The following is a 15,902-nucleotide window of genomic DNA, read 5'->3' as shown; positions in this document are numbered from 1 at the left end:
AAACATATATCGACATCAAACCCAAATATTCGGGATTGGACTATCAGAATGAAGGGTCAATGGTCAATATTGAAAATAGGTCGCAGTCTATACAACATAGCTTATTTTCTATAACTATTTGTTTCGAAATTAATCCCAAGTTTTTAAGCACTGTTTACTCTTGCTAGTATGATAGTATGAAGGTACGTATTTGTTTTAGAATAGAACTTGATACCTGTAAATTGACACTCTATCATCAGCATCGTCTCCGTATTGTCCAATACCCAGATTGCTATTTGAACCCGTATGACTTTTATTGTAACTTCCCACTCTGTGGTGAGTATTATTGTTGGCGCTGTTATTTTGCTGTCCGGGAGACGAGTAACTTAAGTTATGACCAGAAGCACCTCCGTTCTGGGAATACATGTCTCGACTGTGCTCAGTTGGAATCATGACCGGATCGTAGATTGAGTTCTCGTTAGATGAAGCATCGCCCGAGCAAAGATGTTTAGTCATAGCGTTGTCCTTTTCTCTTATCTTCTCTATGATGTTGTCGTCGACGTTTATGTACTTAGGCTCCAGCATTTGCATCACGTGTGGCGATGAGTTTTTTCGAGGGGGCAGCGCGGGTGGCTGCGAAGGAGGAGGCATCTGTTGTGTTATGTGAGCAGGCACTGAAACAACGATACGGTTATCTCTCAAGTAGCAAAACATCTCTTAAGTAACATAAATCGGCCCATGTAAACAATCTCCTCCTAAATAGACCAAGTGAACAATCTACACGCTACAACTAAAAGGCAACTTCAAGCAGTAAGGCTTGTAAGAACTATGCTAAAACTTAATTTGCTGAAAAATATTACTTTTGACCAAGTGACTCTCTCCTCCCTACATTGATTTAGGGGGGGGGGGGGGGGGGGGGGAATAATTGTTCTCTTGGTATACAACCAAAAAAACAGGAACTTCGCATCACTTGCGATTCCACAAAATAGCATCTTGAGCTAGCAGACAGGAAAAAAGAGCCACTTAATCCAAAGAAAACGGAAACTAAAAAACTTCAAAATGGTGTTCTATTTGCAGAAAACACGCCCAGAAATACCTTTGACGGCGTTTAATGAAGAATATAAAAATTAACGAGTAAAAAAGCTGTTCTCACAAAAAACTTTGAACTATGCATTCAATCTGAGATTTTAACCTTTTTTGCGATGCGGAGGAAAGCATACAAATCATTTTTGAATGACCTCAAACGACTCAAAACCCGGAGGAAAGCATACAAATTATTTTTGAACGACCTCGAAGGACCCAAAATTAGGTTACAAAGTTATAAATTAAAAGCCGAAATTGTTTAGATGGAAAGATTTTTTAAGCGGAAAAAAAATATAAGAAGTCAAGGCCAGTAGAATTACAAACTGCAGGAGTAAACGAAACCATAAACAGCAACTACAATTCTGAGATGTGGCAACTAAGCCGAACAAACATAGGCAGACAAATAATAAGCCGACTACCTTTTGGAAACGTAATAATTCCCGTTTGAAAAAAAAACAGGTCCTGGTCAGATTTGAACGCTTGAGACGCTTAAAAATTTGAATTCACTATGAACCAAGATAATAAGTGATTCTGTTAAACAAGTTGTTAACCCGAAAAAAGTCTATATTCCATCTTGATAACGCTTGCTTATCGCACGCGTAAGAAACGAGTTGCAAATAAAAATTTGCCAGGTGGGGAACCAAACACAGAATCACATGAATTCGAAACCCCGATATCTTCCAGGATTGGCTACAGCATAAAACAGAATGGTTTCACATAAGGCAACTGCTCAAAAACAATACTCTCGTGCATGTATTATTGCGCAAGAGCCCCAAATTGCTTTTTATAAACTCCAACACTGGCAAGAAACTTTGATACCAAGAGCATTATTACCATCTCGTGATAATATTTCCAGAGCATTTCTAATTCCCAAAGCAAAATTGTCAGCGTCGTCGTTTGAGGGGAAGTTCAGGCCAAATATCGTTTTCTGATCTCTCCATTGATGGAACGTGGCAGTGGCTTGATTGTACTTCAGATTTTTCACAATATTGCACGAAATTATTACCTGAATAGACAATTCATTAATAACAACTTTCAATAAGATAATTTAATGAGCTTCAAGCTTCAACTCACCTCGCGAGTTGTAGTACTGCGACCGACAATTTTGAATGTATTGCTTGTAATATGATGAGTCACATTTACAGAGGACAAAGTATTCCCCGGAAGAATTGGCTGCCAACGCTTCTTCGGCTCATCATACATCATGATGGAAGCCTCAGCTTGCGCGATTGAATGCTCACTAAATAATAAACAGCTTATAGAAACTGAAGCTTCTGAATAAGAAAATAAAAAATTACAAACCTGTTCGTCATTTTGAATATTTCAGCAATCAATCATATTAATTTCGCCAGACTAAATCTGAAAAGAATCTATATGCATTTTTGAAGCGAAATTAGGAACACAGCTATTGCTGCACTTCGCAACACATGTCAAATAAGAACAGACCAGATTGTAGAAAAAATCTCGAAAGCATAAACATAGCCAAAAAAAATCATTTATTAAACTTAAGTGTACTGATGCCAAGATTTTTACTCAGAATTGAAGTGTTCTTTCTACGTCTTTTTTTAAACTCTAGTTGCCAGTTGAAATAAGTTTCAAACGTACAAGTGTATGTCACACTATTTTTCTAGTAGCGTAAAATTGACAAAATCATCATTCTCATATAGTGATTTCTGGACAAATTTACACATTTTCATTAACTTTTTCCATAGGTAGGCACCGTTGGATCTTCTTTGAATTATGATAAGCAAACGAGAATATGACTCTAGATGCAGCAAAGCGAGCTGGCAGACGAAGCTGGCAGAACATCAATGCAAATCATATGGAAAACGAGGGTGAATTTCTTGATCAATGAGGGGGTCATGCCCTTGGGTCAAGCCAGATTATCAGAAGGTCAAAAGCATCAAAGTAAACGAGGTTACAGTCAGGAGTCCCTTCATCATGTATTCCAATCATAATCCTTGGAATTTTCTAGTTATTTTTTGTTGTTGTTGTTGTTGTTGTTGGGGATTCACAGCACTGCTGTTGGGATTCTTGGTCCCGGCGTCTTCTCTAAAACAATGTCCACTTGTTTCTGCACGTGATACAATCACAGAATAATTGCCACGTGCACGTTGTCATTTCTGAAAATCTCTCGTTTACAAATTTCCACATCGTGTTTAAAATTCTCGTCTTGAGGCCGATTCGTTTATCAAAATGAATATATGGTTCTAATCGATTTACAATCTTACTGGTTCTGAAAACAAATTCGTTTCTCGCTTTTTCCGTTCTCACTTTTCGCATCTCAAAAATTTCTGTATTTCTAGCCCGTGTGGTTCGCCTGTTTAACACTATTTCATTTCGTTCATTAGAATCAAGACTGGCAAGAAGTAAGATGTTATTTAGCTGGATGAACATGGGCAGGGGTAAAATGTTTAGCAAGCGTAGTTCGTTGATGTACACTCCTGATTTATTTCCAGTGATCCAACGGATTACTTTCTTTTGAAATCGCTCCAACTGCAATTGATCCCCCCTCGATATATGTGTACATGAGAGTCCGTATAATAACACTGGGAGTATTAGTGACTTATACAGGCCTAACTTTACAAACGTATTTATCTTTGCTGATAGGTTTCTTCTCAGGAGGTACAGTACTTGGTTTGCCTTCTTTAATCTTGTTTCAATGTGTACCTTCCAACTTAAATCGCCCGACACAAAAATTCCCAGATCTTTCACAACCATCGATGTTCCAAGCACTACACCAAAAAGCATAGAGTTAGCGTCTCCGCCCCTAAAACTTATTTTTGCACATTTATCTAGTGCTAATTCCATTTTGTTTTCAGTTACCCACTGCTGAATTTTGTCCAGATCTTCTTGAATTTCAATTGATGTTTTTTTTGATGGAAAGTAGTTTAAGATCATCCGCAAAAATATATGGTTCAGAGAATTTGAGTACTTCAGGTAGGTCGTTAATAAAAATGCAAAAGAGCAGTGGTCCTAAAAGTGATCCTTGGGGAACACCACTAGTGACTTCTAAAACTTTTGAGCTGATATTGTCTACTCGTACAAACTGTTTCCTGTTTTTCAAATAAACATAGAGTACCTCTAACATGCAGCCTCCTATTCCTATAAGTGCAACTTTCTTAAGTAGATCAAAATGCGGAACTTTATCAAAGGCTTTTGCAAAGTCAGTGTAGAATGCTACAATTTCTGCGTTTGAGTCATTGTCAAGCGCTTCATATATTTCTTTCAGGAAAGAGAGCATGTTTGTCAAAACTGATCTACCTTTAGTAAAACCGTGTTGATGTTTCGTCAAATACCTGGCAAAGTAAGGGTACAGGTCTTTGTATATACATTTTTCAAGGACTTTGCTGTCAATATGGAATAGATAATGATAAAAGAAGATGACAAGTTTTGATGTCCTAACAATTAAAATCGATACGGGTTACTGTGCCAGTCGGTCATGTCTGGAGGTTTGACCTTGAGAAACACGTAATTTTGGAAAGAAGTTTTAATTTTGAAAATTTCGAATGGAGCCTGTCATGCTCAGTTTTCTCGAACCAACTGAAAACAAAAAGTGAAAAATCAGAACGTCCGAATTAACAATTGCGGGAAACTACTCAAGAAAAAGGCAGGAAATTGCTATTCGCAATTTCTCGACACGAAATAATAAGAGGGTAGAGCTGTCTTATCCCGAAAACAGGAGAATAGAACACAGACTTGAGAAAGGACGATTATTCGAACGGAACAGAATGAACATTCAATGGAAGAGAGGACAACTCAAGTGTCCCGATGGTTCATGCAGAAACTTTGATTCCTGAGACAGAACTTACTTCTGTGGTTAAAACTAATTAGCATCAAACTTATTTAGTTATATCATTTGATTCTCGAGCTGCTTATCTTTTAATTACTCCTCATACTCAAGTGCATCGACATGTGAGTTCTCAATTTAAATTTCTCGAGTGTATTTTATGATAGTTATGTTGAGATAAGGCGAGTTTTAGGTTGATCCATCTGAAATGGATCAAAGTTCCACTGTCCAATAAAAAGTAACTAAGCGGATTGTTTCGACCCGGTTTTTAACGGCGTTCATGTATTTTGGGTATTTCGAGACCTAAGTATGGGGACGTTTTTATTTCTAGAGTGGGGGGGTATTTTGGTAGTGGCCTTTAAGCTGTAACGGGTTCCAGTCTCATGTCGCAAGCAAACCGAATTGGCTCCGACCGTTCTTGAGGTAGAAAAACACAAGAGATAGTGTCCCTGACTCTTGAGCCAATGGTTATAGGACCTATTTTTCTTAAGCCTCATGTGTGACTACAGTAGACGAATGTTACATAGTGTTTATGTCACTCCTGGGTGCTTTTACGACATCATGACTACGGAGTCGAACCCACTTGACACAGCTCCGGATTACATGCCCATTCTAGAGTACCGGTGGTACGGTTCAGCGGGAACGTGTAAACCTTCCGGTTGTACCGTGATAGCTTTTTAGGAAAACTCAAGAAAACTTCCTGGTACGCTCTCCGAACGAGGCTTAGCTAACCGAGTGAAGGGGGGCAACTAGGGGGACAAAAACACGAGCAAAAAAAGAATACAAAAAGGAACAAAAACCATAAAACGAAAAAAGACAGTGACTTTGATACCAAATTAGTTGGATCAAACCTTTGTATTAATTAAATAGTATACACATACTGTTTTATAAAACCGATCGTTTCGATCAATCTAGCAATTTAAACCAGTGACTTCAGTAAGGTGCCCGAGTGGGGGGCGTTGTTAAGGGTTTTCAGATAGATTGCGACCCAACCGGACCACTAGGAGACTTGACTGGAAAGGGTGACCAGTCGAGTGGGAAAGTGGTTCACAAGGATCGAAACGGACCACTAGGAGACTTGATTGGAAGAGGTGACCAGTCGAGTGGGAAAGTGGTTCTGCTGTCAAGTGCAGAACAGAGACAACCAGCACAGGACCACTACAAGAGGACGCACAGGGGTGTTCTCAAGTCGAACAACGGGTATCGTTAGAATCCACATTACATTATAGAAATAAGTGTAAAATTGGATAAGCGGAGTCCCATTGTTTTGAGGCAGTTTTTACTCAAGCAGGCCTGGAAACAGGTCTACGGTTTTCTCTCGAGAGGTTTAGCACCCGGCGCTTAAGGGATTTTTCGGCTTAAGAGGGGGGCTAAAGAGGGGGGAGGTTAGTAGGGGGGCTGGTTAGGTTAGAGGTTGGCGGTTGTAAATTGTAAAAAGGGGGGAAAATAGAGTAACTAATTAATCGACATCGTTGATTTAGTTACATTAGCCATCAACACGCGTTGGTAATAATAGGTGGATATCCAAAATTTAACTCGAGTTAAGATTGGTACGCTGGTTGGATTGGTAGGGGGGAACGGATATAGACAGTTTTTGTGATACCCCATAAGATCGCTAGTGGGGGGAGGAAAACGCGTGGCAGTTAGGTACCAGACATTTTTTTTCGACAGAAGGTCGACATTTGTCTCCTTTGAATTTTAGGTTGGTTGATTTCTCTGTTTTATTATTTTTTCTTGTTTAAAATTTTTTTTTTATTTATTGTTGCATTTTGGTGAGGATTTGCGATGGGTTTTTATACGAACAGGTGATCACAAGATACCTGCGCACAGGTTTTGGTTTCAAGTTGCTTGGAACATAGAAAAAGAGGTAATTCAAAAAGGGGGGTTAGCATTTGGCCATTAAGAGAGGGTTTTTGGGATTTTCACTAGAGCTTGAGTGGTGGTACAAGGTACAGTGAATCAAGAAGTCCCTACAACGAAGAAGAAAAAGATCCGATATCCAGACACTCAGTGACGAGTCTTGGGACAGTACCGAAGAAGTCTTGGGACATTGCAGTCTGGGGACAGTCTTGGGGCAACACAGTCTTGGGACAGTGCAGCCTTGGGGCAGTCTTGGACCAGAGCAGTCTTGGTACAAAACAGTCTTGGGCCATTGGTCTTGGGACGTTAGTCTTGGGACGTTGGTCTTGGGACATTAGTCTTGGGACGTTGGTCTTGGGCCATTGGTCTTGGGAAGTTAGTCTTGGGACATTAGTCTTGGGACATTAGTCTTGGGACGTTGGTCTTGGGCCATTGGTCTTGGGACGTTAGTCTTGGGACGTTGGTCTTGGGCCATTGGTCTTGGGACATTAGTCTTGGGCCATTGGTCTTGGGACATTAGTCTTGGGACGTTGGTCTTGGTCCATTGGTCTTGGGACGTTAGTCTTGGGACATTAGTCTTGGGATGCTAGTCTTGGGACATTGGTCTCGGGACGTTAGTCTTGGGACGTTGGTCTTGGGACGTTGGTCTAGGGACGTTGGTCTTGGGACATTGGTCTGAGGATACCAATAAGAATAGTCTTGGGACGGTAGATAGAAAGTCTTGGAACAGTTTTAGGAAGGGGGTATTACAAGAGTACTAAAGTAGGTTGAAGTAACCAATTATAACAACACATTCCCTATCCTAACCTAACACATAAAAGTTTTCAAGAGTTTAAGAAAAATTGTTTTTAGCGAATTGTCAATTTCTTTTTACTTAGAGTTTTAACCTTAGAGTAGAAATTTTGTAGATAATAATACTGTAAATAATAACAATTGTAAATAATGAGGCGGAGCAGGGTACCGGTAGCTGAAAAAAGATCTACCGAAGCAAAGACAAAGTATAATTCGTCGCTACGCAAAACAACATCAATGGGTCCGAAGATAACAAAGAAGAGCTTTTCAGTTAATATGGTCAGCACAAGGAGTACAACGGAGAACAGAGCAAAAGAGGGCACGGAAGCGGAACGAGTAGAACCCACCATCGAGATTGATCTAGAGACACCCGATCAAAGTGTGGATGAAACAGGGAAAATGGCGACGGAGTCAACCCCAATGCCCAAAGCAGAAGAACCGAACCCGAATCCCATAGAGTTCTCACCAATAAACAATGTGGAAGATGCAATAGGAAACACCGAGGAAACGGTGAAAGAAGACTCTCAAGTAAAAAAGACATCTTTTACAGAAAAGTTGGCGATGATGGTCGGATTAAAAACGAAAGAAAACATGACCGAAGAGCCAAAAGCTGAAAGAGCGCGAACATTTGGGACAGTGAGCACGAAGACGACAGAAGCCAATCCAAGAGAGGAACAAACTAAAGCAGAGGCTACGGCCAAAGACAGACCGACGGCTGACCATGAAGAGGCTACGATTGAGCTGGGTGACTTGATGGCGAAACTGAATCAGATTGACAAAAAACTAAAGCACAGCGAAGAGGACAGAGAAGTGATAAGAAAAGAGTTAAGATACAACAAACACGAGTATCTAGATAGTTACTTTAACCTGGCCAAGGCAACAGATGAGAGACTCAAGGAGATGTCAGATAGGGTAGACGCCACCAATGAAGAACGAGATAAGAACATCAAAAAAGATATGCAACAGTTGAAAAACCGATATGATGATGTCAACAGCCAATTAGGTGGCCTGGAAAAGAGAATGGACACAATGGGCAAGAATCAGGCCGAAAGTTCGAGTGCAATACAGGCGAAATTGGATGCAATCTTGAGAAATTCTACCTCACAAGAAAGACCGGCAGCGGATCGCACGCAAGGCACCAGAGTTGACTTTGTGGAACCACAAAGGAACAAACGGCAATCGACACCGTTGCCCTTAACCCGGGACACAGTGAGCATAGCACCAACAGCTACTAAAACGATCATGAAGAATGGAACGTCAAGTACAACGACTGTCCGGGGACTCACCAGCTAACAGCAACGCAGGTCCGGATGCTATGACATGGTCAAGCACTTGGGAAATGATGAATAGAACTCTAGAGGCCTTCGCCACGAGGAACACTGACTCGAATGATAGAAGAGAGGGAAAATCCAGAAAAACATTCAAAAAGCCAAAAGAATTCAAAGATGACTCTGATGGATGCATTGATACTTGGGTGGAAGTGATGAGATTACACCTAGAACAGGACAACTTGAACGATGAAAGACAAGCATGCACAGCCATACTCAGCAATTTAGAAGGCACAGCATTAAAATGCGTGGTTGCGAAGAAGGAAGAAGAACGCGATACCGCGGACAAAATCTTTGAAATACTGTTGAATAGATTCGGCTCAGGCATGAAGGGTCATCAAGCGATGATGCGATTTGAAAAAAGGAGACAGAAAGATGACGAATCGATAGACAGGTTCCTAGATGATCTCGAGAGCTTGAGAAGGAGGAGTGACCCAGAAGAATCTACCAATAGAAGAAACTTCAGCATAGCCTCAAAGTTCATTGATGGGGTAAAGAGTGATGACTTGAGAACGATGTTAGCAACGTATTACACATTGTCGAAAGATAATGCGCCAACTCCAGAAGAGATGAGGCAGAAGTCAAGGGAGTACATGCTGATGAAACCCAAGAAATACTCGTACTCAGACAACAGAAACACCCAAGGGGGGAGTCAGCCACAGAGGTCGCCATGGTACAAGCCCAGAGATGACATGGACAAACGCAGGTCGTGTGCTAACTGCGGGTCAGTTGATCATCATGTGGCGGATTGCACGACATACAAACAGGGCATGAAGAGTTTGGGATATGCACCTGATGAGGAAGATATGAGTCAAATGGAAGAACACGAGTTCTATAGCGGCTTGATCACCAAAATAGGAGCAAGATGCTTCTTCTGCAACCAAGAAGGGCACTTCAGGATGGACTGTCCGTTGTTTTGGGAAGCGGTCAAGAATCAGAGTCATCCGAAACACAAGTTGGCGCTAGCAGCGGTGCAGAACCAGAGAAACAGACAAGGTGAATTTGAGACGAAGAAATTAGAGGGACCAAATGTGGAGCTACCAACGAAATCAATGAAAACTGTAACACAATGTGGTAGTGCAGCAGAGGCCACGGCGAAGAAAGCCCCAGAAATAGATTACGAAAAGGCGGCAGCGGAGGCCATCAACAAAGTGAAGCAGGATCTGGCAGCGAAAGAAATAGAACAACGACTAAAGCAGGAGATCGAAAAGCAGAATTTCAACGAAGCATTAGCTGGATCGAATCCAGCACCAGAGGCTGTATCGGGCTCGACAAAGACTGGAAATTGTAACACTGTAAAGATGGTGACAGGAAAACCATTCGGCATATCAAAAATTGGGGCTAGAATAATGTCGATAATCACAGTGGGCGGTCACGAGGTAACCAGAAACTTGAGCGAACCGAGCGACCAGACAATAATGCACATTGATGTGTACGCAGATTACTTGAGTTTAATAAGTCCACAATCGACTTCTAGAGCATTGAGAGCACTACTCACGCGATGGGGTAGCAAGTCGGTACGTGTTGATAACAGATACACAGAAGCTCATGGTCCACATGAGGTGATGTTGAATCAACATCTATACCAAAACAATGATAACATGTGATGAAGACCTAATTGGGCAAATCTACGTAGGGAAGGAAGAGTTAAAGGTGAGATCGATTGGACACTGCGCCATGCTTGAAGAAGATGCGATGCACATCGGGACAGAGGCAGATGTGACAGGGCACATGCTAGACATAAGTGGCAAGAAGACTCAGTTACGTGGGTTACTTGATACGGGAGCGGTCTTGAGTGTCATACCAATCGAAACTTGGGAACGAATGGGCTTCAACAAAGATGACTTGATAGATTCGAGAAAACGGTTATCGGCTGCGAACAAAGGGGCCCTGCGCGTGTTGGGCAGAACGCCGATAATAGCGCTCAATCTGGGGGAACGTAACCTGTGGATGAGTTTTCTTGTAGTAGAAAACCTAGATGAGTCCGACCAATTTATTTTAGGCAGAGACTTCATCAGGAACTTTGATGTAGCGATTGATCTAAACAACGCAATGTTCAGGATACGGAACCCGAATAGGAGGTACGCAATCAAACCGGTAAATTTAATAATGGCAAATGAAAGCAAAGCACCGGTGTTCTTGAGTAGGAGGGTGAGGCTAAAGGCAAATGAAGCGGCAATCGTAGGCTTGCGGATGAAAAATTACAATGAATTAAGTGACAATAAGCAAGTGTGTATAGTTCCGAATCCTAATAGTCAAAGTGCTGCTGTTTTAGGAAGATCCTTCTCGATAACGAAGAGCGGCCTCTGCGTCAGTGTCTTGTTGAATACCCTTGATATACCGATCACGATACAGAGAGGGAGGAAACTGGGATATGCTTTACCGGTTAAAACTCGATATGAAACAATTGAGAACTCGAAACAGAATGAAGTTGTTGGTTGTCCCAATCACAGGGACAAAATTTGTATCTTGAGACAATTGCAGAAAATAAAAGATTCTTCAGGTCTTATTAAATCACTTAAGTCAGAAACGGACGATGGGCTGTCGAGCTGTTCAAACTTTCCAGAGCGATCCACACTAGATGAAATGCAAACTGATAAACCGGTTCTGCCGGAGATTGAACACTTGAGGGGCAAACTGAAAGATGAACAGCTCGAAGCCATCAAGGACGTACTAGAGCGGAACGAGGAAGTTTTTTCGAAGCACAAAGCGGATATCGGGTGTTGTAATTTCGTTGAGCATGAAATAGAACTTGAGGAGAATGCGGTACCGCACAGGGAGGGGGCGAGGCGCATGACCCCGCACAAATCAGAGGCGTGTAGAAAAGAGATCGAAACGTTACTAGAGTATGACCTGATAGAACCATCCAAGTCACCGTGGGCGTGTGGAGTAGTGATGGCCAAAAAGAAAGGCGACCAGTTGAGGTTTTGTTGTGACTTTCGATACCTGAACTCCGTCACGGTGAAGGATGCCTATCCCATACCTAGGATTGATGAGAGCCTCTCGAAGTTAGGTGATGCAAAATTTTTTACGACTCTTGATTTAGGCTCGGCCTTTTGGCAGGTACCACTACGGAAGCAGGACAGGGACAAGACAAGGTTTGCCTGCGAGTTGGGTCTGTTTCAGTGGAAACGGATGCCGTTTGGACTTTGCAATGCCACAGCCACGTTTCAGCGATTGATGGCACACGCGCTGATAGGCGTGACAAAGAAGTATGGCAATCTGGTAATGTGCTACGTGGATGACGTGGTAATAGCAACGCCAACACTAGAAGACCACATTGAGAGACTGGACGAGGTGTTCGCGTGCATGAAAAGATCGGGGCTAAAGTGTAAACCATCAAAGTGCGAGATACTCAAGGACTCAATAAAATACTTGGGCAGGATGGTAGACAAGCACGGCATCAGACCTGATCCAGACGCCGTGGAAGCAGTCCTAACCTGGAAGTCACCGAAGACGGAACACCAGTTGATGAGCTTCCTGGGCTTCGCTAACTACTACAGAGAGTTCATCAAAGGCTATGCGGACAAGGTGTACCCAATGCAACAATTGATGAGGCACAAGGGCAAGAAGTTCACATGGAACAACGCAGCAGAAGAGTCATTCAAGAGGATAAAGAAAGAGCTATGCGAGGCACCAGTACTAGGGATGCCGACTGAGAAGGGGATGTACGTGCTGGACACGGATGCATCGGTAGTTGCGATTTCAGGAATTCTCCATCAGGAACAAGAATGGAATGGGAAGACAGTCTTGAGACCAATAGCGTACGGGAGCAAAGTCCTAAGTGACACAGAAATGAAGTACGGAGCACCGAAAGCAGAGATGTTCGCAGTGATCACCTTTGTCGAGAAATACAGGGCATACCTAGGCAGTGAGCCCTTCAAGCTGCGAGTCGACAATCGAGCACTAAGCTGGCTGAAAACGTACTCAATGGACCAAAGTTACATTGGGAGGTGGATAGTTCGCCTAGACGGATACAACATGATAATTGAGCATAGAACACGAGATAAACATCAAAATGCTGACAGCTTGAGTAAGAAGACGGAGTTCTACGAGAGACAAGAACAAAGAGAGGCGGACAGACCTGAGATCAAAGATGGCTTCTCCTTCATGGACAAGGAAACGTACGACTGTCTTCCACTCACGAGATGGCTGGACAAATCAGGCAAACCGATTGAAGATCATCCGGAATTACCTAAAGAACATCCAGAAAAGACCATCTTGAAGAAAAGCAGAAGGATTCCGGTAGAGATAATGCTCAAGTCCAAGATCGTGAGGGAAACGCTCAAGGCAAAAGGTTATGATCTCGATCAGGTAGAAGCGGGAACTGCCCGAATAGATGAAGATTTAATGAGGCTGCTTGAGAAATTATCAGATGACAAACCCGTGATCCAAGAGAAGGGTCAAAAGGAACCGGAAGTCACCATACTTCGGAAACAAGAAACAGTGAACAATACTGACCTCTCAACAGGGAGCGTCGCTGATAGCAAGGACACCGTGCGGTCACTAGTTGACAAAATCCCCGAGGACGTTCTGGAACAGACCAAGGTTAGGAAAAAGAAAGTGGCGTTCAAAGAAGAGGCTGAACACCTGGGACTAGATCAAGAGCCCGGGGAGTGGTCCAGGTTCATAGAAGAAGAAGAAACCGGAGAAGGGAAATTGTCAGGGGAGCATGAAGAATGGGATAAAGACTCGGATGAGAGCAGTGAAGACCAGGATAGTCTGTGCATGATATTGGCGGAAGAGAAGATAAGACAACACGACAGGGAGTTACAGACGGATCCATCTTCAGGAACGTACAATCTGGACATACAAGAGGTACGAGGTGGTGAAGAACTTGAGAAAATTGCGGTTTCAAGAAAGCCATTCAGGGAACTGTCGTGCAACTCGAACGTCAGAACGAATCTGGTACCAGAAGACGACATGAAAATCGTGAAAAGGATGATATGCGTGAAACTGAGTGATGACATCCACAACCCTGGTGAGATGAATGGACAGATCATGGCGCTAAAGGAGCATGTCAAGGCGAGATATAGGCTGTCAGACCTAATAAGAGCCCAGAAGAATGACAAAATGACAAGTAATCTCTCCAAATGGATCCAGTCGGGGGTCAGGGAGAAGGGGGAACTTGAGGAAGACAGCTACAAGATCTTGAGCTAGTTCTACAAAGAAAAGAAAAACTTACTTTATCACACAGCTGATGGGGTGGTAGCGTGCAAGAGGAGAGATGAGGAAAAGGTATTACACAAACACAACCTCATCATACTACCACAATTGTACCAAACGGAGGTGCTTTTCAGATCACACGACCAGATGGGCCACCAGGGGATAGATAAAGTACAACAAAGGATACTTCATAGGTTTGATTGGCCGGGAATGAGAAAAGCTTGCGAGAGATGGGTGAATGCCTGCCTAGCATGCCTTCAAGTAAAAGACCCAAGAAAGATGAAGTTTCCCCTCAAATCTGTCGAGAGTTCGGAATTCAATGTAGTGGTGCAGATAGACCATCAGAAAATCTGCATGACGGAGTCGGGTTATAACCAAATACTAGTTATAATAGATCACTTCACAAAGTTGGCGGAAGCGGTCCCGTGCCAAACAACCTCGGCCGAGGAGACATGTGATCATTTGATAACGCATTGGATATCGCGGTATGGTTGTCCAATGACTTTCCAGTCGGGCAACGGCAAAGCTTTTGTGGGGGACTTGACGAAAGAATTGATGAGGAGATCGCACATTGCTCAAGCACACTCGACGACCTATCATCCACAGACCAATGGGTTGGTAGAGAGACAGAACAGGACACTGGTCAACATGTTAAGGGTGTACTGCTCAAGATACATGACGGACTGGGACAAATACCTGCCACAGGTAGTAGGAGCCTACAACAGTACACAGCACTCAACGACGGGCATCAGTCCTTCCATGATGTTGACGGGCAGTGAGAGGGCGATGCCTCTAACATTCTGCTACCCAGAATACGAGGGGAAGAGGACGTCGCCTCAGGCATACGTGAAGGAAGCGATCAAAAGACAACAAGAGCTAAACGAGCTATGCAGGAGGAACACGGCGCAAGCGCAAATGAGACAACGCAAGAAATATGACGAAAAAATATGAAGTGGGCCAGTACGTGTGGGTCTTCCAAAATGTCATACCGCCCAAGGGAACAAAGAAACTACTCAAGAAGTGGAGGGGACCATTCATGATAACGGAAGTACATCAGCAAGGACGGTTCTACCGCTTGAGTACTGGGCGAGCAGCACATTACGAAAATCTGAAGCCTCACGTCCCGTCCCCGGAAGACTGGTGCCTACCGAAAGACATGGAGGGTCTCGAGTACCTGGTGGTAGAACCAGCGTGTGAAGTGAATGAGAAGGGCACCAGGGAGAAAAATGATGGCAATGAAAACTTGAGCTTGGACGACAATGAAAAGATAGAGGTGGAGTCTGAAGCAGGATCGTTTGCAGAAGAAGACTGGAACGACCCGGAGCAAGATGAGGTGCCGAAGTGGATGGAGCCGGATCGACCAATATCACCGGGAACCAGAACTGGCCATCGTAAACGGACGGGTATGAGATACAACAGATACGGGGATGACTTCTTGATTGACAAGATACAGCCAGACAAATTGGGCGAGGAATTACTGAGTGCAGGCGAACTGGAAGCCGAAGAGGAATGGCAGGTCATTGATGATGGAGGATACTATCCGCAGGAAGATTACTCGACATCAGAAATGGAGACGGACCTCGAACAGAGCGAGATAGAGAGGAGGGAGAACACGAACTTGAGGATACTAGAGTGGATACGCGACGTCAAAGACGAAGGCCATGGAGGACAAAGTATCCAGCAAGTCGACGTGTCAGCGGAAAAACACATGAAGTCAAAAGACCCTCTCTTCGGCTGGGCGGCGACAGACAGGCCGCTGGACATTCCACCGGACAATTTAGACCCGACAACATCGACGGGGACGTCGATAAATATTTTTGTCCGGGGAGTGGGGGTAGGACTTACCCACACCGAAAATTTGATGATAAAGAAGCTCAAGGAAGTGAGAGAAACCAGCGAATTGG

General features: G+C 43.3%; 1 protein-coding gene across 1 annotated transcript in view; it reads right to left on the bottom strand.

Moving 5' to 3' along the window:
- LOC134852188 (ena/VASP-like protein) overlaps positions 1-15,902 on the bottom strand; it is a 375,505-nt gene that overhangs the window by 38,825 nt on the left and 320,778 nt on the right. Inside the window, exons 2-5 of the mRNA XM_063868497.1 lie at positions 2,365-2,423; positions 2,137-2,302; positions 1,897-2,068; positions 215-653 (exon numbers count right to left, since the gene is read on the bottom strand). Coding sequence (XP_063724567.1) covers positions 215-653; positions 1,897-2,068; positions 2,137-2,302; positions 2,365-2,375 — 788 coding nt within the window. The 5' untranslated portion in view covers positions 2,376-2,423. The remainder of the gene's footprint in view (positions 1-214; positions 654-1,896; positions 2,069-2,136; positions 2,303-2,364; positions 2,424-15,902) is intronic.

The sequence above is a fragment of the Symsagittifera roscoffensis genome, chromosome 7 (assembly GCF_963678635.1).
Source record: "Symsagittifera roscoffensis chromosome 7, txSymRosc1.1, whole genome shotgun sequence".
NCBI classification, from domain to species: domain Eukaryota; kingdom Metazoa; phylum Xenacoelomorpha; order Acoela; family Convolutidae; genus Symsagittifera; species Symsagittifera roscoffensis.
Note: the sequence above shows the minus strand (reverse complement) of the source record. Positions and strands in the feature narration are given on the sequence as shown.